Genomic DNA, 18,723 nt, shown 5'->3' with positions numbered 1-18,723 from the left:
TCATCAAAAGACTTCTGGTTAAACTAAATGCAGTGAAAATCATCTACAAGGCAAAAAAAGAAAAACCAAACCTGTTAGAAATCAACCCTAATGAATGGTCCTTATGAGTGGGCCCTATGTGAAGGCTGGGGCTCTTAATTTAGGTCTCTCAGTTTTGAAAACTACATTCTGGTTTTATTTCATGCCAATTTAAAGGCATGTCTTGGTTCTACTGCCTTCTCAATCAGTCTGAACAATGGCTATTGGTTAAAATTACTACTGACTTAAAACAGGAGAGCTAAAAACATACAGTTGCTCTTACAAATAGGTCTATGTGGAGGCCAAGTATTTTCAAAAGTTTAGCCAACTCACTAATCATGGTCCTTATAATTTAATGAACTCAGCATTTGCCTACCTTCTAATCTATAAAGCTCGGTATTTTTGTTGCTTTTTAATAAGCAAATGGCAATTTGAAAAATCTTCAGTGGTATTTTAATTTTCTACCATGAATCTCCCTGCTGTTAATTCTACTGTAGGTCTGCAGCAACAGAAACAGGAAAATATCAGACTTACCCAAATTATGCCTTGTCCTGTTGTGTTCCCAGATAAGATGTCAGGCCCTTGTTAAAATATTTGTTAAACAAACTCCACCTGTATTAATCCAAAGTGGCTGCTATTTCACAGATGAGCTTCATAGCAAACAGATTACTAAAAAAAAAAAGCATCTATGCATAACATGTTTTCGATGTGAATAATCAATATTCTCAAGAAATGCATGTGCAGGGAAACTATAGTATCAGATACATGGAAGAATTTTCATTGGGAAAAATGTACTTTAAGGAAAATTATTAGGGCTTGTATCTATAGAAAGACACCTATGGTACACCTAAGTTTGTTAAGTTAAACTACTGAAAAGTACAGGTCCATGGGACTTCCCTGATGGTACAGTGGTTAAGAATCTGCCTGCCAATGCAGGAAACACGGGTTCAGTCCCTGGTCTGGGAAGATCCCACACGCTGTGGAGCAACTAAGCCCGTGCGCCACAACTACTGAGCCTGTGCTCTGGAGCCCGCGAGCCACAACTACTGAGCCCCATGCTGCAACTACTGGAGCCCGGACACCTAGAGCCTGTGCTCCACAACAAGAGAAGCCACCGCAGTGAGAAGCCCGTGCACCGCGACGAAGAGTAGCCCCCACTCGCCGCAGAGAAAGACTGCACGCAGCAACAAAGATCCAACACAGCCAAAATATAAATAAATAAGTGAAGTTAATAAAAGTACAGATCCACAATCTCTTCTCCAAAACCCTTGGGCTCATTTGCATTTTGGAATTATGAATGTTAAAGAATTTTTTAAAGCACACATAATGTAGCAACCCATAGAGGTCTGAAGCAGCACCTAGATCAAACACAGAAAGTAATCAAACACATTAAACATTGCCACAGTAAAACGTACAAATAGTCCCATTTAGTCCCATTTAATACCATAAATAGCCTCAACAGTTCAGATCAGGTTTTGCTGTAAAATTATATACACAATTTTTTTTCAGAGTTGTTCTGGATTTTAGAATTACAGATAAGAGACTTGGGGACCTCTATAAAATAGATGAATTTGTGTGGGAATGGGAACTATCAATCCAAAATTTTAAGAGACCTTCCCTGAGACATTACTCTTTTTGAAGAATTTGGAATCTTATGTGAGAACCAATGAAAGTTTAAATATTAAACCAATGAATCTTTATTATTTAAACAGTTTTCATGGCATTTAAAAAATAAATTTAAAAAATAAATATTTGCATTATAGCAGAAAGTCACATGTGTTGCATCACTCAGTGTTACAATTTAATGACAGGAGATAACTAAGCATCAGCACCATAAAACTGTTAAGATGTTTCTTAAAATTCAAGTAAATAGTTCTAAAGCACTGAAAATTCTGTTTAAATACCAACCTGCAGCATCAATAGTTTTAAAAGCTATAACCCAGTGACTGGTTCTCATAGTAGTCAGTGACTGTATTCTGGCAACTGTAGGACAAAGTTCTTCCATTACTAAATATTAAGCTTTCTGATAACCTCCCATTTATCAATAGTATCTCAAGAGTCACAAAATGAAAGAACTATAAGTTATTTAGAGAACTCTATTTGTAATTTAGATTTGCACAAGGACATGTATTCTAGCAAAAAAGCAAAGACTATTTTCACCATACTAATTTTTTGCTTTCATAGATTCTCAGAATAAGGTTTAAATAATAATTTTTAACCCTTAAAAGTCAGCTCAGTTCAATTACAACCATAGAAACTGTACTGGTATCAGAACATAACTATTTTATTACAAAACTTAACAGTATTTACAAAATGAAAAAATAATCAAATGACTATTGCAGGCCAAAGTTAAAGGTTTTTCAGCCATGATTGAAGAAAAATTAAGCAACATTTTCATGCACTCACACACCAGATCATTTGTGAAATATGCAAACTCTTAAAATTCATGTTAGTAAAACTTCCATGTATTCACAATACTTGTATGTTTATTGGAAGATGGCAAAAAAAAAAATCCATGGTTCTGTACAGTAAGTTTAATATTAACACAGTTTGTTCATTTCCTTTAATATTTTTTGGCTTTCATGAATACTCATTGCATTGAACATTTTGCAAGTAAGAATTATAATAGTACCTCTGTCACCTTGCTGAATTCATCACCACACAAAAACACACTAATAATTAGTTTAATGCTTTTGCAGTAAACTGAATAGTTATAACTCCAAAGTTATATTAAACTGAAGCCTTCATTGTGATCAATAGCTTGGATCAGTTTAGAGCGTAGAGTTTCTTTGTCCGTATATTTTGGAAGATCCAGAAGATTAAAACAGGTATGGGAAACTGGGAGATATTCCTCACCACCTCCTGTTGACTGGATGACTAGTATTAGACTCTTCATACCAAGAATAGGAATGCGATCACTACCTGTCAAAAATACTGCCAAGAAAAAAAACCATTGAGCCAACTACTTTTATCAAAACAACAATATGGAGTATCAAGTTATTAAGACAATCACTACAGCAAAGCTTTACAGTAACATTTGCTCTAATGGAAATGTTACTTCTACTGGAAGCCGATCTCCAGAATTTGTGGAAGCATGATTTTGAGACACATCCAAATAATATTTTTTCTTTAAAAGTGTAATCTTAATATTAGCACACAGGAGATGCTTAATAAATGTTTTATACATGAATTACTATTGTCCCTGAAACATTCTGAGAGACCTTCTTTTTGAAAAGAATAGCCATTTAGAACTAGTTTATAAACAAAATGCAGTTTTGATTATGATCCCTTGTTCTGCTTGTCTTGTTTCTGTCATTTTTAAACAGAAATTTATAATTGGCAGCCAAAACTCAAATCACTGAAGAATGACCTGTCATCCTATGATATGCAAAACAGACACAGATTAGCCTATAAATAAGAGAAGTCCTGGAATAGAAGAGTTCTATTTTCTACACCAATTCCCAAAGTTTTCATGCAGAAGCAAAGAGAAAAAGAAAATGAAGACTGAACACAGAAAAGAGCTATACTGCAGAGACCTTTCTAGAAATTCTAAAAGGAATTACATCCCTAGTTTACTGTAAATCAGTGTTATAAATTGTTTTCTTTCATCTGAAAGAACCAATTCTATTTTGGAAGCTAAATGCAGTTAGCTTTTAAAATATGAAAATGCATGTAATAATGTAGATTTAAAAAAATTAAAAACGGGACCTTGGAATAATAAGGAAAAAACCTTATCCACTAAAGTGAATCAATTACTCTCCTGTGAGAATAAGTTTATTAGATTCCATTCTCATAAAACACAAAATTAGAAATACTTACACAAAAATTGTTTTTTCTTTTCCAATGGTAATTCGTGAAATACTTCCCAAAACATTTTTATTGTAGGATGTTCTGCCCAATATTCTCCTTTGTATTCTGTATTCTAAAAACAACACAACCTTTTATTAATATTAAGGGATATCTTGAATCTGACAAACTGGCTTCCTTAGCACATAAAGCTAACATTGTCCAGGTGTTTGAAACTCATGTGATTCAGTTAATTACTTACTACTTCTTAGGCATTTTGCAACTATTAGCTCCAGGGGAAAGGGAAGAAAATACCTATGAATCAGCAGAAATGTCTCCCCCCTACCAATTCAAAGAACATGATAGGATTGTAATATCATCTTCCAAAGTTAATATTTAAAGGATAAACCAGAATTACTAAAATATTAATGGATTATTAAAGTTCAACATGGAATTAAGTATCTGTAATAATTATAAAATTTTCTTTCCCGATATTGATGAACAGAAGTCATACTAATTATTTTGTATTATTCTATCTTCTCTTTAAAAAATAAATGGCTCTAAGAGCAACACTAGTAATTTTCTGTGGTGGTTCCCAAGACGGCCCTCCAAGATCTCTGCCTCCTGCTGTTCACACCCTTGTGTAGTCCCCGCCCACACCGAACAGACATGACCTCTGATCATTAGGATACTGTAGATATGAGAATACATGACTTCTGAGGCTAGATGACAAAAACTTCTGTGGCTTTAGCTTCTTTTTGATCACTCACTCTGAGGGGGAGCCAGCTGCCATTTCATGAGGACATTCAAACAGCCCCACGGAGAGGTCCTCATGGTGAGATTCTGAGGCCTTTGGTCAGCAGCCATGGGAGTGAGCCATCTTGGAAGGGAAATTCTATCCTTAAATCTCAGATGACTAACAGCAACAGTCAGTATTATGACTGCAACCACATGAGAGACGTCTGAGCTAAAATCACTGGACTAAACCACCTCTGAATTCCAGACCCTCAGAAACTATGTGAGATAATAAATGTCCCTGTCATCTTTCAGCCACTATGTTTTGGGGTAATTTGCAACAGAACAGCTAACATACTTCCCCTGTAACACACACCCCTCCTTTCCTTGTTCATCAGGCTCATTTCTATTTATCCTTTAGGGTTCAGATTAAATGTCACCTAATTCATTCACTGACTCATTCAGCACATATATAATGAGCTTTAGTCAAAATTTGGGGCCATGGGGAAACTTTGGTGAACAAAGTTCTTACTTACCTGGTGAACAGTACCATCTATGAGAGGTTCTCCCAGTTTCTGTACCCTAGGTCAGGCTTCTCCTTATATACCATTCACTAAACTCTCTTCCTTTATATTCATCACAGTTCAATTATTTAATGTCCAGCTTCCTTAATAGAGGACAAAGACCATGTCTCACTCTTATTTACTGCTCTCTTCCTAATCTGTTGCATAGTATCAGGCATCCAGTAGGGGCTCAATGAATATTTGCTTGTGGCCTTCTTGAATTTGGGGCTCTTTTTGTAGCCATGATTATCTCAATCACTGAACTCTTGAGAAATCCACAACATATTTGCTATTAATTTATAAAGGTTTGGAGAAAATGGTTTGAATTTTAGAAATCAGCTGATGTATTAACTTGTTTGAATTAGTCTGTGAGCATGTTAGTGGGGAAATGAAAGGAGGATGCCTAGTTTTTTCTATTTTCCTTTTTTTTTTTTTTTTTAACCTCAAGATGGTTCTGGGGAAATGTGTACACAGTCCTGATGAAGAAGAGCATTTAAAGTCACAAATCATAATCAATGAAATTATAATGAATCAGGTACACAGTGGAAAAAACTAAGTATACTAAGTACCCTAAAATATACTAAAAAAATGTCCTGTCTTACTGAATGAACACTTGTATCAGTTATATCTTCAGGCAAGGTTTTAACTACTTGCTGAGTACCCTTCTAAGGCTCTGGGAATACAGCAGTGAACAAAGAGAAAAAAATCCTGCCTTTATGGTGCTTAACATTTGTAGTGGGGGCTAAGGAGCAGCAGACAGTAAAGACAATTAAGTAAAATTTTATTTAGTCAGATTCAAAGAAGAAAAAAGCACAGAAGGGAGATAGGGATGTATATGTGCACATGTGCAATTTTTAGTAAGTTACCCAGTGAAGGTCTCTGAAAAGATATAAAGACATAAAGGAAGTGAGAGCAAGAAACATTTGGAATTACCAAGGTGAAGAGAATTCCAGACACAGGAAACAGAAAGGCCACAAGACTGGAGGGTTCTAGGCTCAGCAAAGAAGCCAATAAGGATGAAGCAGAGTGAGAGGAGGAATGAAAGAAGATGAGGCAAGAAGGATAAACTGTGTAGGATCTAAAGTGTGATGAGAGGTCATTACATTGTTTTCATTGTAGAGTGACTGGAGGTGGGGTCCATTTCCACTGGGGTATCCTTGAAGTCAATACAGCTTTCTTCTCTTCAGCAGATCAATTTACCCCCAAAAAGAAATCTTCAATCTCCTTCCTAGAGGATTTAAGCCTGGCTACCAGCTTTCTGAGTGCCAGCTTCAGTTCTACCTGTTTTCCCAGATTCTAAAGCCTCTCTCCAGAGTTGTATTTTGCTGGGTAGGAAAGGGGATGTGAGAGGTCTAATAATTCCTTAAATTAGCTCTGAAGTAATCCTATTGCTTTTAGCCCTGCCCTGCATCCCTGCCATTACAGTAGCATGATGTGCCAATTCCTGAGCATTTCAGAGATTCTACAGTGTGACACGGGTTGCCTCTTGACAACCCTGTCCCTCTGGAGGCTTCAAATTCAATTTTCTTTGTTCTAAGTCACTCAACTCACCCACCTATTCTCTCTCTCTCTTTTTAAAAATATTGATTTTATTTATTTATTTTCCTTATTTTTTTTGGCTGCATCGGGTCTTAGCTGCAGCACACGGGATCTTTGTTGAGGCATGCGGGATCTTCTCGTTATGGTGCACTGTCTCTTCGGGTCTCTCTCTAGTTGTGGCGTGCAGGTTTTCTCTCTCTAGTTGTGGCACGGGGGCTCCAGAGCGTGTGGGCTCTGTAGTTTGCGGCGTGCAGGCTCTCTTGTTGAGGCGCGTGAGCTCAGTAGTTGTGGCGGGCGGGCTTAGTTGCACCGCGGCATGTGGGATCTTAGTTCCCTGACCAGGGATCAAACGCACTTCCCCTGCATTGGAAGGCAGATTCTTTACCATTGGACCACCAGGGAAGTCCCCATCCACCTACTTTCTATCTTCCAAAGCTATTTTTTCTCTTTTGCTCACTGTATTTTTTTTGGGGGGGGGTGGTTATTCCTATTTTTATTCCTTTATTGTCATTCTAGTGAGATTTTGGGAGGGAGCAGAGAAAAATGTGTTTATTCCAATATGTCTAACCAGAAGTCCTAATTTTTTTTTAATTTAAAATTTTTATTCCCTAAATTATTGCACAGTAAAATTGACTTTTTCTGATGTGTGTATAGTTCCATGAGTTTTAAACACATGTATAGATAAACCACCACCACAATCAGGATACTGAACAATTCCATCACCCCAAAGAACTCTCTTGTGTTACCCCTCTGCAGTCACACTCTCTCCATCCCTAGCCCCTGTTCACCATAGTTTTGGCTTTTCAAGAATGTCATATAAGTGGAATCATATGGTATGTAATTCTCTGAGACTGACTGCTTTCACTCAGCATAAGGACCCTGAGAGTCATCTCAGGCGTTGCATGTGTCAATAGTGCCTTCCGTTTAACACACAGCAGTGTTCTACTGTACGGATGCAGCACAGTTGGTTTATCCATTCACCCACTGAAGGACATCTGCGTTGTTTCCAGTTTTTGACTTGTAGATTTTTAAAAACATAATTTAAAAAATAACTTGTAGTAAAATACACATAACCTGAAGCTGATCATCGTAACCTTTTTAAAGTGTACAGTTTGGTAGCATTAAATACACTGGCATTACATGCAACCATCACCACTTTCCATCTCCAGAAGCTTTTCATCTTGCAAAATTGAAACTCTGTACCCATTAAACAATAATGCCTCTTTCCTCCCTTGTTTACAGATTTTTGTGTGAACATAATATCTAGGAATGGAACTGCTAGAGAATGTAACAAATATATGTTTAATTTTATGAGAAAATGTCAAACTGTTTCCAAAGTGGCTGTATCATTTGTATTCTCAACAGCAATGTATGAAAGTTCCCAATGCTTTGTATCCTTGTTAGACTTAGTAACATATTTTTTTATGTTAGCTAACTTAATAGGTATACAGTATAGAACTACTAATGCAAAAGCTGTATCAGAGGTTGCTAGATTACAAAGATGGAAAAATGTACAGATCAACCCTGCATACATCTTTCTTAAAGTTGATCTAACCTAGCACTTTTTACTAAATGTTTATCTGAAGAAATATCTGAGAATTACTTGTATAGAAAAGAAGGAAAAGAAAAAAAGTTGTTTAAAAATTCCCAATCTTCTCCCTAAAGTTTCCTGTATTGGTTAAGGCATCAGTAATGAAGATCATGAGTATTATTTATTCTCTGATAAAAAATTTAACATTGAGACTAATCAGAAAAAAAGGAAACAAAGATCTTAATCACTGTGAGTGTTTTTCATAATGGTTTTCCTAGGATTGAGGCAGAATGAAAACCCATTCAGTTTTAGCTGGGGCTTCTATTCAGCCTCTGTCATAGATAACATTTTTCTATATGAATACCACCAATACCAGAGATACAAAAATGCTATCTAATTCATACAATTAAAATTCATTCATTGTGGAGTAAGAAGGGTACAGTGTTTTCCTATAAAAACGATAGTACTAAATAGTGTAAAATGGAAAATAATAAATGAAAGAGCAAGATTTCCATCAACAAGCCATGTTTTCCTTTTGCCTTTCCATTTAAACAATATCATAGATTTGTTTTCCCCTACCTTTTCCAGTTGCTTCCAGTCATAATTTGTATTTCCAATAACCATTGCTTGTAGTTCATTCGGCTGGAAGAGCTGAAGGACTTTTCCTCCACAGACCTTATGAAAGCCCGCATGAAAAGCATCAAATAAGGAAGCCACTGATTTATTGAATATGTAATCCACATAAGCATCAACAAACTCCTGCCTAGAAATGAAAAAGCACACATGCACAGAATATAAAAGTCATTTTTTATAGACAATACATATTGAAGTCTTATTAAAACTTTGAATGCAGCTGTACTTTTTGCTACTTATGTATAAAACTGAGAAAGTATGAGTAAGGTTCAAAGGGACAACGTCTTTATGAAGAAGTCTATTATTCTTTCTATACAAAAATCTGGTATATCTATGAGGCATGTACAATCTCTCATTTACAGCCATTCTTAGGCTATTTCTAAGTGAAAGATTTCATTTCCTAATGGGGAGAATGATGATACAAATGGCTATCAAAAATATTTTTAAATTATTCACAAATTATTCAGAATTTATATGTCCCATTCCACATACATCCCTAAAAAGAATAACGTCTTAAAAATACTAGGTGACAAAAAAAAAATGAGAGCTTTGGGATTCAGACTATTTGACAGACTACAGTCTGTTTTTCCTTGGGTTTCAAGGAATCTGATAACACAATTTATTTAAAAAACTAAAAACCCAAGAGGGACACTAAGTATTCTTTAAGGATAATCATTAAAGATTACAAGTGCAGTTTCTTTTCAAATGTATGTGCACATACATATAAACACACACATACACATGAACACTTTTGATGCTTTTCTTCCTGTTACGATACAAAAGGAAACTTTGATGAAATAAGGAAACCCCTTTACCCATAATTAGAACTACAATTTTATTCAATTTGTTCTGTTAGATAACAAATACTTTATGAGCTATCTGGTCAAACCAATAATGAGAATGGGTACTAGAGGATTTCGATATTTCATACTCTTGTTTTCCAAATTAAAAAGGATGATTCTATAAATGGGAATACTGGTAAATTTAGTCATCTACAGATAATCATTTTAGCAAAGTTTAAAATAATACCAAACTGAATTTACAAAGAGGGGAAAAAAAAAAGGTTAAAGGAGGACATTATAAAACTGGGGGGCCCTAAGGAAAAATTAATAATAGCATATGCTTATCAGCATAAGGTTCTGATGAGAAGAAACAGATAAGTTTGTAATGCATAATTTTATAATTAATCTAATTAGAAAGTCAAATTTATACTAGTTAAGTCTCGTAAGTACAAAAGGTTAAATTGTTTTATGTGCTAACATTTTTGCCTTCAACACTTTCATTATGTAACTAGGACTGGCAGTGCAAAGATCAAAATTCTTTAAATTACTTCTAAACTAAATAATCTATGGGAAACAATATTTGTTAGAAACTTAAAGAATTAGTCCAACAATAGAAACTTTAAAAGATGAAAAAAACAATCTTTCTAAATCATAGTCAAAGTTTTTCAAAACCAAGATTTTTTTTAAAGGGTAAGTAGAAAGACCTAAATTTTTTTCACATTATTTTTAAAACAGCTTTATTTTTTATCAAAGTAGAAGTATATACAGTTTAAAATGTCAAACAGTAATAATCCCAACAGCCAACATTTACTGAGCACATACATGTGCTAGGTACTATTCTAAGCATTTTAAAATTATCGCCTCATTTAATCCTCAAAATAACCCCATGAAGTATGTATAATTTACCATCCCATTTTACGGGAAAAGAGACTATGAGGCATGGAGACATAAACTAATTTACCTAAACTTAGTTATACAGCTTCTAAGTAGTAGAATCAGGATTATAATCATTTGGATCAAGTCCCTGGCAATTTGAAGAAAACTATTTGTTAACTATTTTTGCTATTCCTTCTGATATTTACTTTCAAACTTCAACAACACAGTTCCATTGTCATTCCTTGATTTACAATTATAAATATTATCTGATGAAGTGAATACTGAATATTGGTTCAATATTTATTGTTAACATTTTTATGATTATAAATATTCAGCTAGGGCATATTCTATGATTACTTTTCTTAAAAAGAACTTTTGTTTCCCTTAGGTTGCTACCTCATCTCCAACTTCAACAGAAATGTCAATCTCCTCTAGATTCATTCAAATATATTAGGTTGCATTTTTCTCCTGAAGACATTCCTCCTGGAGCCCTCCAATCTTCTTGATCTACCGCAGATTGATTGCTCTTTCTAAATCATGTACACACTGCTGTTCCTCTTTGTCTCTCCTATTTTTTTTTTTTTGGATCCCCTGTCTTCCTCGTTCTTGGTTCAATTCCTTGTTTTGATAGGACACATCCTCCAGTAACTTCCTAAGAAAAATGCGTTGGAAGTAAATTCTCTGAGACTCTGCATGTATAAAAATGTTTTTATACACCACATACTTGATAGTTTCAATATAGAATTCTATGTTAAAAATAATTTTTTCCCAGAATTTTGATCTCCTAGCTTCAGTGTCATTCTTTAGAAGTCTGATGTTATTTTGATTCTTAATTCTTTGTGTATGGTCTGCTTTTTTTTTCTGAAAGGTTTTAGGGTCCCTTTTTCTTTGGGTTTTGAAATTTCATGTATTTTTCCCTTGGCATATGTTTTTTCAGTTCCCATGCTTTCCATCTTAAAAGGCATGTCATTCAGTTCTGGGAATTTTTTTTCGTACCATTTCTTTGACAAATTTCATTCATTCCATTTCCTTCAGTGAATTTTTTTCAGTTTTTCATAGTATCCTTATGGATGCTACTCTTACCATCTTGAGGATACTGACTTCAATTTTCATTGAAGTTTTGTTTTTCATCCTACACTGTGTTTCCTTGGCATTCTTTTTCACTGTTTTGGTCTTTTCTTAAATGTCTACTGATCTTTGGTTATTCATTTACATTTAAAAGTTAGGCAGTTTTCCCAGAGAAGAATCCTCCAATATAGAGTGTCAAGGAGGAGGGAGCTGTAGACTGTCACTTAATCTCCCTGTTTTCATTTCAGCCCTTTGTCCCTGGCTGTGCCTAACTGCCCTCAAATCCAAAGTGCCTTTAGTTCAATCTCCCCAGAATGTAAATTTCCAATCTGCCTATGCTGGAGAGGGGAAGTTGCCAGCTACTTGTGTACTAAGGGAAATGGGTTTCTAACTGCTTCTTTTAACAGCCAATCTTTCTCTTTCCAGCTTCCCCTTAAACTCCACATACATATACATTTTAACCTGTTTTTTATTCTCAATGCCTGAGCCTTTGTTCTGCAACATGAACTGTCTGCCTTCCTGGCTCCCAGTCCATCTTATGTTGCAGCTTTTTCTGGCTGGCTCAAGTCAGGCACCACTGGTTTCTAGCTTCCAAAAATGTGTTTGCTGTTGTCTCCTCTCCCTTCTCTTTGTTCTTGTTGTTAATGATCTTTTAATCCCTTTATTAATGTCTTAAAAGGAGCAAAAGGAAGATTAATTACGTCCTTACCATTCAAAATAAGTTTTATCTGAGTAAAAACTTAAAGTTGTGACATATTTCTAAATACAGAAGAAAATGCCTACTGAATCTTTTTACTACCACTGATGCTGCTTATAATTCACTTACCGATTTTGTTTGTTAACAGCTGTGTCTGCACCATTTAGAACCAGTTCTTTCACTTCTGTTGCACCAAAGTTTTCAACTGTGATCTATTAATTTAAATTTTTAAAGAAAGTCAATGTCAGACTCAAAACTTATTAGATTATTTTAATAACCTATTATTATAATCTACCTTTCTCTCATTAAATATAAGAAGTAATAAATTTGCGGTAAAATTCTGCTACCATAAGCTTATTTGTGAATTCTGCATAAAGCCACAACTAGAAATCTTCCTCTTCTCTGGCAGTTTGAAATCCTACCTTGACTAACTAATTACAAATTAACAAGGTGTTTGGTTTGTTAAAAACAGGAAACTGAGTATTTATCGTGTGTAAAACTTCAGAAGGGTCACTATAGGAGTAAAATATTAGAAAGGATGTTTTCCACTGACAAGTGAAAGACTCCAAGTCAGAATGCATTCAGTTTAGACTAGCTATGCATTCTTCCCACATGATAGCTGGTACTCTTGAATTCTTCCTTGCTGCATTCTTAATTACAGGTTGTTTTTCCAGTTTGCCATTAATTTGGTCTATAAAGAGCCGGTTATTTTGAAACTTTTTATTTCCCTTACTAGTGTGCTCATTTTCCTATAAATGTTACCATTCCCACCTTTCAATCTTTCCTCTTCCTATTCCCTTTTTTTTTGAATATTATCCTCTTCTTTTAAAACATTTTTTTTAGTATCTGCTGTCTATAAAACACTATGGTGGGAGTGGGATGATAAGAGATGAATAAATCCCTGCTCTGGGGTTTACTATCTAATAAAAGAGGAGAAATGTGATATGTAAACAACTCATTATAATAAAATAAATGCTATAATAGAGACATGAACAAAATACTATCAGACCACAGAAGAAAGAAAACTTACTTCTAACTAGAGGAAGTATTAAAAACCTTGAGGAAGAAATGTCATTTGAAAAGCACCTAGAAGGGTAAGTAGGGCTCTGAAAGATTAGGAGAGGGTGGAAATTTCTGACTGAGGACAGAGATTGAACAGAAGAATAGATATGAGAGCAAATATCAAAAAAAAGTATGCCCCTAAAAAACAGGGATGGTAAGGTATATAAAAGAATATTGTGAGACATGACAAAATGTAGTATGAATGGAAGGATACAATGAAAGTTAGAAAGAAAGCCAGATTACAAAGGTCTTTGAAGTCCATTATAAAGCTATTATTCTACAAGTAATAAAGAGCCACTGAACGTCTAGGAAAGAAATGGTAATAGGAAGGAATGTTTCAATTACCACAGTTCTTAAATATACTAAGCATTCACAAACTTGGTGATTGATAAATCAGAAATTAAATTGCTTGGAACCCAATGTTTCAGTCAATTGAGATGATCAGTAAAGATTCAATGATAACTGACATGGTTATAAGTGAATCAACTGAAAAGAACTAAAATTTCATAGTAAACAGAAGTGCAAGGAGGATTTTTTTTCTTGAAAACAATTAAACATTACTAAAATAAATTAACTTATTTCCCCTAAATCTATCAAATTTTCTTATAACTAAACTATGTGCCAATTCTTAAAATGATCAAAGAATGGATAAACTTTTTTGAGGGGGCACATAATATTTTTGGTAAGTTGTGTGATAGCGGAATATGGTATCTTTTGTCAGCTTTGACCATAAAAACATAAAGAGAACTGTTTAGGGGATGGGGGACACACAAAGTTTTTGAAAAGAAAAGACATAAAAAAAGAAAAATTGAAGGTTTTACCATTTTCCCAAGAGTCTAATTTATAATACTGATATTGTTACTTCTGAAGTGACTTATAATCCTTGCTGATTTTCTCTTCTTTAGTTGTCAACTAGTCTACTTCTGCCAGATTGTCATTTGTCAATGGCCTTGCATGTAACTGGATGATTTACTGAACACCCCTCTCAGAGAATTAAGTTCTGCATCTTTTACAAGATTTTCAATTTCATTTTCCAAATAATATTCCAATGTATTTGTATTTGTATTTGTATTGCATCCAACCGTAAGACTAAATAATAGGCAAGGATGAATGTTAGTGTGAAAGGGATATCTGAGTGGGAATTAATCTTTTAGGTGGCAAATTCATTAGTGAATATTTTCATGTTACAAGAACCTATGCTTCTCTAAACATTCTTGTAATTGCAGACTCAAAAAATGAACACTTGAATAAAGAGGACCTCTTGTATTTGTAAAGATCTTTAGTATAATGTTAAACAACATAGGCTTTGAAGTCACAGAGCTGGACACAAATACTATCTCTGAAATGTGATGATTGTTTACAGTTTTCTTTATATGTAAAATAAGGATAATAATACCTATCTCTTGGGATTATGAGGATTAAATGAAATAATGCATGTACTGTGACTAGCTTATAGTTAATGCTCAATAAATGTTAGCTAAAGGGTTCTTTAAGAATTCCATCCATCAAAATAAAGAAAAACCATAAGGCACAGCTGATAAATAAAAAGGGATGATGAACACTCAGGCTACTCTATGTCTTTCCATCTTACCGTAAAATTAAGACAAAATGTTTCCTCAACATTATCTTCTGGATAATCCAGTAACTGTTGCATGCTTCTGAAAAACAATATATATGTTTCTTTGAAGTAAAATATTATTGAGTATTTTGACTATTTTGCTTATGACTAAGTATATATTTCTCATTCATTCTTGATCAAATCCTTTTGTTAATTTGTTCTTTTATATTTGTTTCAGAATGGTGGAGGTACAATGGCAATCTTATAAACAATTCTGAAGAAAAAAAAAACCTACTCTAAGGCTTTCATCTCTTGCTTTGAATACAAAAGCATGTATCCACCCATTTTCAACACTTGTTCTTATTTATATACAATTTTTATTCCATTTTATGTAATAAATAAAAAGAAACTTTACATATTACATGTATGAATGAAGGTGATTAGAAGTAAAAGTCCAAATAAATCATTTAACTACATTCAGGAAACATTACCTTCCTAAATTTATTATCAGATATTCACAAAGTATTGTTAAACTAAAAATTCAGTACATGGTTTTATACACATAACGCTTTCAGTAGAAAATTCTCAGTCTGAGTAACACAATGGGTTTTCCTTTATTAGAAGGGCTATTAGTTTATTTTGGAAATTCAACAAGAACAACAGAAACATAATTATTCCTAAAAGGAAAGCTTCTGAACATTCCCCATTTCCTATTTTCTAAACCCCACTCTTGCCACTTTTTACAACTAACCTCCCAACATCAGGCATTAGTTCTTTCAAATCATCCAGAGATGGCTTCTTTTTTAGCAGTTTCTTATACAAAGCCAAAGGAAAATGGAGGTCCACAATAGTAAAATTATAAATTGCTAATCCACAGATAACACCAATCAAGTGGAACAAATCACTGTCTTCAAATGTCTAAAATTATAAAGGAAAAATAAGTAAAGACTTGTTCTCCAAGTTAAAATATTAAACTTTCTCTGATTACAAAAACACATACTTGTGGTAGAAAATTTTGGAGATATAGAAAAAAGTAATGAATAATAGGAAAAAAGTTCATTCTCATTCCCATCTCCCTGGGACAATATCACTGTTAGTATTTTTGCACATTTCCATTCAATGTATTTTCTGGGACAAACAAAATTAAAATTTAGTTGAGATGATACTAAACATATAATTTCACAACTGGCTTTTTCCCCAGAAATAGAATCATTTTCACATCATTAAGCATTACATTAATAAATGAAATAATTACTAGAACTTTTTTTCTGATTTAAAAAATTATACACATTCAAAATTTGGAAAATAAAAAACCTAAAGAAGAAAATGAATTAAACACCTGTAATCCAATCACCTAGAAACACCCAAAAACAACGATTTAAAATTTTTTAAATGTATTTCCATCTACTATAAGTTCAGAAAAATAATTTAAAACATATTATATTTAAGGCTTTCTCATTTTTCTAATTACAACACAAGTATTTTCTTATGTCACTAAATATTCTTCCAGGACCTCCCTGGTGGCACAGTGGTTAAGAATCCACCTGCCAATGCAGGGGACACAGGTTTGAGCCCTGGTCCGGGAAGATCCCACATGCCACAGAGCAACTAAGCCCGTGCGCCACAACTACTGAGCCTGCGCTCTAGAGCCCATGTGCCTAGAGCCTATGCTCCACAATAAGAGAAGTCACCGCAGTGAGAAGCCCACGCACCGCAATGAAGAGTAGCCCCCGCTCACTGCAACTAGAGAAAGCCTGAGCGCAGCAACAAAGACCCAAAGCAGCCAAAAATAAATTAATTAATTAAAAAAAAATTCTTCCAGAACACAATTTTTAATGGTTGCATATTATATCATATAAAAGTTCCATGGCTTACTAAGTTAGCTATTTTAACTGTAGTTGGACATTTAGATTAAAATATTAAAAACAATGCTTATTCCCCTCACCTCTCCCACCCCAGTAATCTTTAGAGAATTAACATATGGTCACAGGAAATTCTGTAAACATGACAATTAAGAGCAAACAATTTTTAAACTAGATCTGGGGCTCCAGACCTGGTTCATTCACTATCTAGCCTCAGTGTTTCCAAGATAAAAGTAGTATTAATTTCATATGGTTGTTGTGAGGATTAAGTGGAATAATGTATGTAAAATGCTTTTAGCACAGTTCCTACAGCACACAGTGAAGGCTCAATAAATATTATTCTAATTAGCTAGTAATTTTCAAAAGAAGATGGGCATCTTTTTTGCATATATTTTGGTCCGTAGTTTGGAATACTTCCTTAGAAGAAATTCTGCTTTGCAAGGAAGAATTTCAAAGTCAAAGGAAAGTTAAGCATACTATCAAACTCTTCCTCCGCAACTGTTCTAGTTTGTACCGCCATTTGTAGTCCAGGAAAATGACTATCTTTCCACATTTTCATCTGCATACACATACCACAGACACATAAAACATATTTCTGAGTTAAAAAATGACAACTTGTTTTACTATATATTTTTTACTATTAGTGATACTGAAAATTAGGGATTTGTGTGTTTGTGAAATGCCTCTTTGTATACTTGGCCCATTTATCTTTTGGGGGCTAGTGTTTACTTATATATTTGTATCTGAATTCATCATATGTCAGGGTTATTACCCTGTGTCATCTTTGTTACATATATGCTTTTTATATTTTGTTATATCATATTTTTCATTGGTCAAATTAAACTTTTCCTTCTGTGATGTCCTACATTGTGTTGAAGTTTAGAAAGTCCTTCTTAAGTAGGGCAGCCTGAATATGTGTTAATCTCTCTTCTTCCAGAAATCCCTCTAAGTGAGAATAAAGGAATAAAAATGGCATAAACCCACAAGAAAAAAAGAATAGGGGAGGGTTTTAATAGCACTAAAGAGATTTCAATATTTCAAAATATGAAAAGTAAATGGATAGCTTGTCTGTTTCGGTAAAGCAGAAAAAACTGGAACAGTAGCTTGTAGAGGAAAGCCAGTAAAAAACAAGTTCATCTGTCCTATAGGCTCAGGAACTGGAAGTGCCAATTAATACCTGTAAAGTCAGAGGTAGTCCAGGTAGCTCAGTTAGTAAAACATAAGAATCTGAAAGTCAGAGGTATTAGAGTGGGGTTGAAAATAGGATGCTTGGTGGAAAGGCCGTTGCCTTTTTGGAAAGGATGAACTAAAGAGGCTCTGGAATCTGAGGTAGCTGATGGTCAGGGTGCTGCATTAAAAACACAGGGATCAAATGAAGGTCTGTACAGTGAACAGTGAGAATCCTAGCTTCCCTTTCCAGTGTTTGGAACACTACTAGAAAACTGACAGCCAGGGCTACAACCTTTCCTGTAAACACAAAGAATAAAAAACTTATACATGCTGACATTTGAGGGTTTGCCCTTGAAAGGCCCCCACCTAATCACTCTATGAATAGGGCCAGTACACAGTGCCCATACACATAAAGTATCTAGGTAGCATTTCAGTGTCACACTCTAAAATAATAAACAGCCAAGAACCACAAGAAAAAGACAAAAGAAACAAACACAAGAAAACTGGAAGAATAAGAGGTATTATGGGAAACAAAGAAAAACAATAAATTTTAAAAGACTACACTTAAAAAGATTAAAATCATAAAATATATCTTTTCAGAACATAATGGAATGAAACTAGAAACCAATATCAGAAGGAAATATGGAAAATTCACAAAGATGTGGAAATTAAATAACACACTCTTAAAAAAACCAATGGGTCAAAGAAGGTATCACAAGGGAAATCAGAAAATACTTAGAGACTCCTGAAAATGAAAATACACACACAAAAACTTACGGAATGCAGGGAAAGCAGTGCTCAAAAAGAAGTTTTTATATTTGTAGACATCTATTAAAAAAGAGA

The 18,723-nt window shown here is 34.3% G+C and overlaps 1 protein-coding gene and 1 pseudogene across 10 annotated transcripts in view; one reads left to right on the top strand and one right to left on the bottom strand.

Moving 5' to 3' along the window:
* Positions 1–18,723, top strand: part of LOC309642895 (large ribosomal subunit protein eL21 pseudogene) — a 528,492-nt pseudogene that overhangs the window by 443,162 nt on the left and 66,607 nt on the right. The window lies entirely within an intron of this gene.
* The window catches only part of HERC4 (HECT and RLD domain containing E3 ubiquitin protein ligase 4), a 130,679-nt gene continuing 114,240 nt past the window's right edge, over positions 2,285–18,723 (bottom strand). For 8 of the 9 annotated variants that reach the window (XM_082424651.1, XM_082424650.1, XM_082424652.1 and 5 more), the window contains 6 exons: positions 15,600–15,766; positions 14,882–14,948; positions 12,358–12,440; positions 8,752–8,935; positions 3,838–3,940; positions 2,285–2,952 (listed from right to left, as the gene is read on the bottom strand). In XM_082424651.1, coding sequence (XP_082280777.1) covers positions 2,744–2,952; positions 3,838–3,940; positions 8,752–8,935; positions 12,358–12,440; positions 14,882–14,948; positions 15,600–15,766 — 813 coding nt within the window. In that variant the 3' untranslated portion in view covers positions 2,285–2,743. The other variant, XM_082424658.1, reaches the window with a different exon arrangement.

Source organism: Balaenoptera physalus, assembly GCF_965194825.1.
Source record: "Balaenoptera physalus genome assembly, chromosome: 14".
Taxonomy (NCBI): Eukaryota; Metazoa; Chordata; class Mammalia; order Artiodactyla; family Balaenopteridae; genus Balaenoptera; species Balaenoptera physalus.
This window is presented reverse-complemented; position numbering and strand designations above follow the sequence as displayed.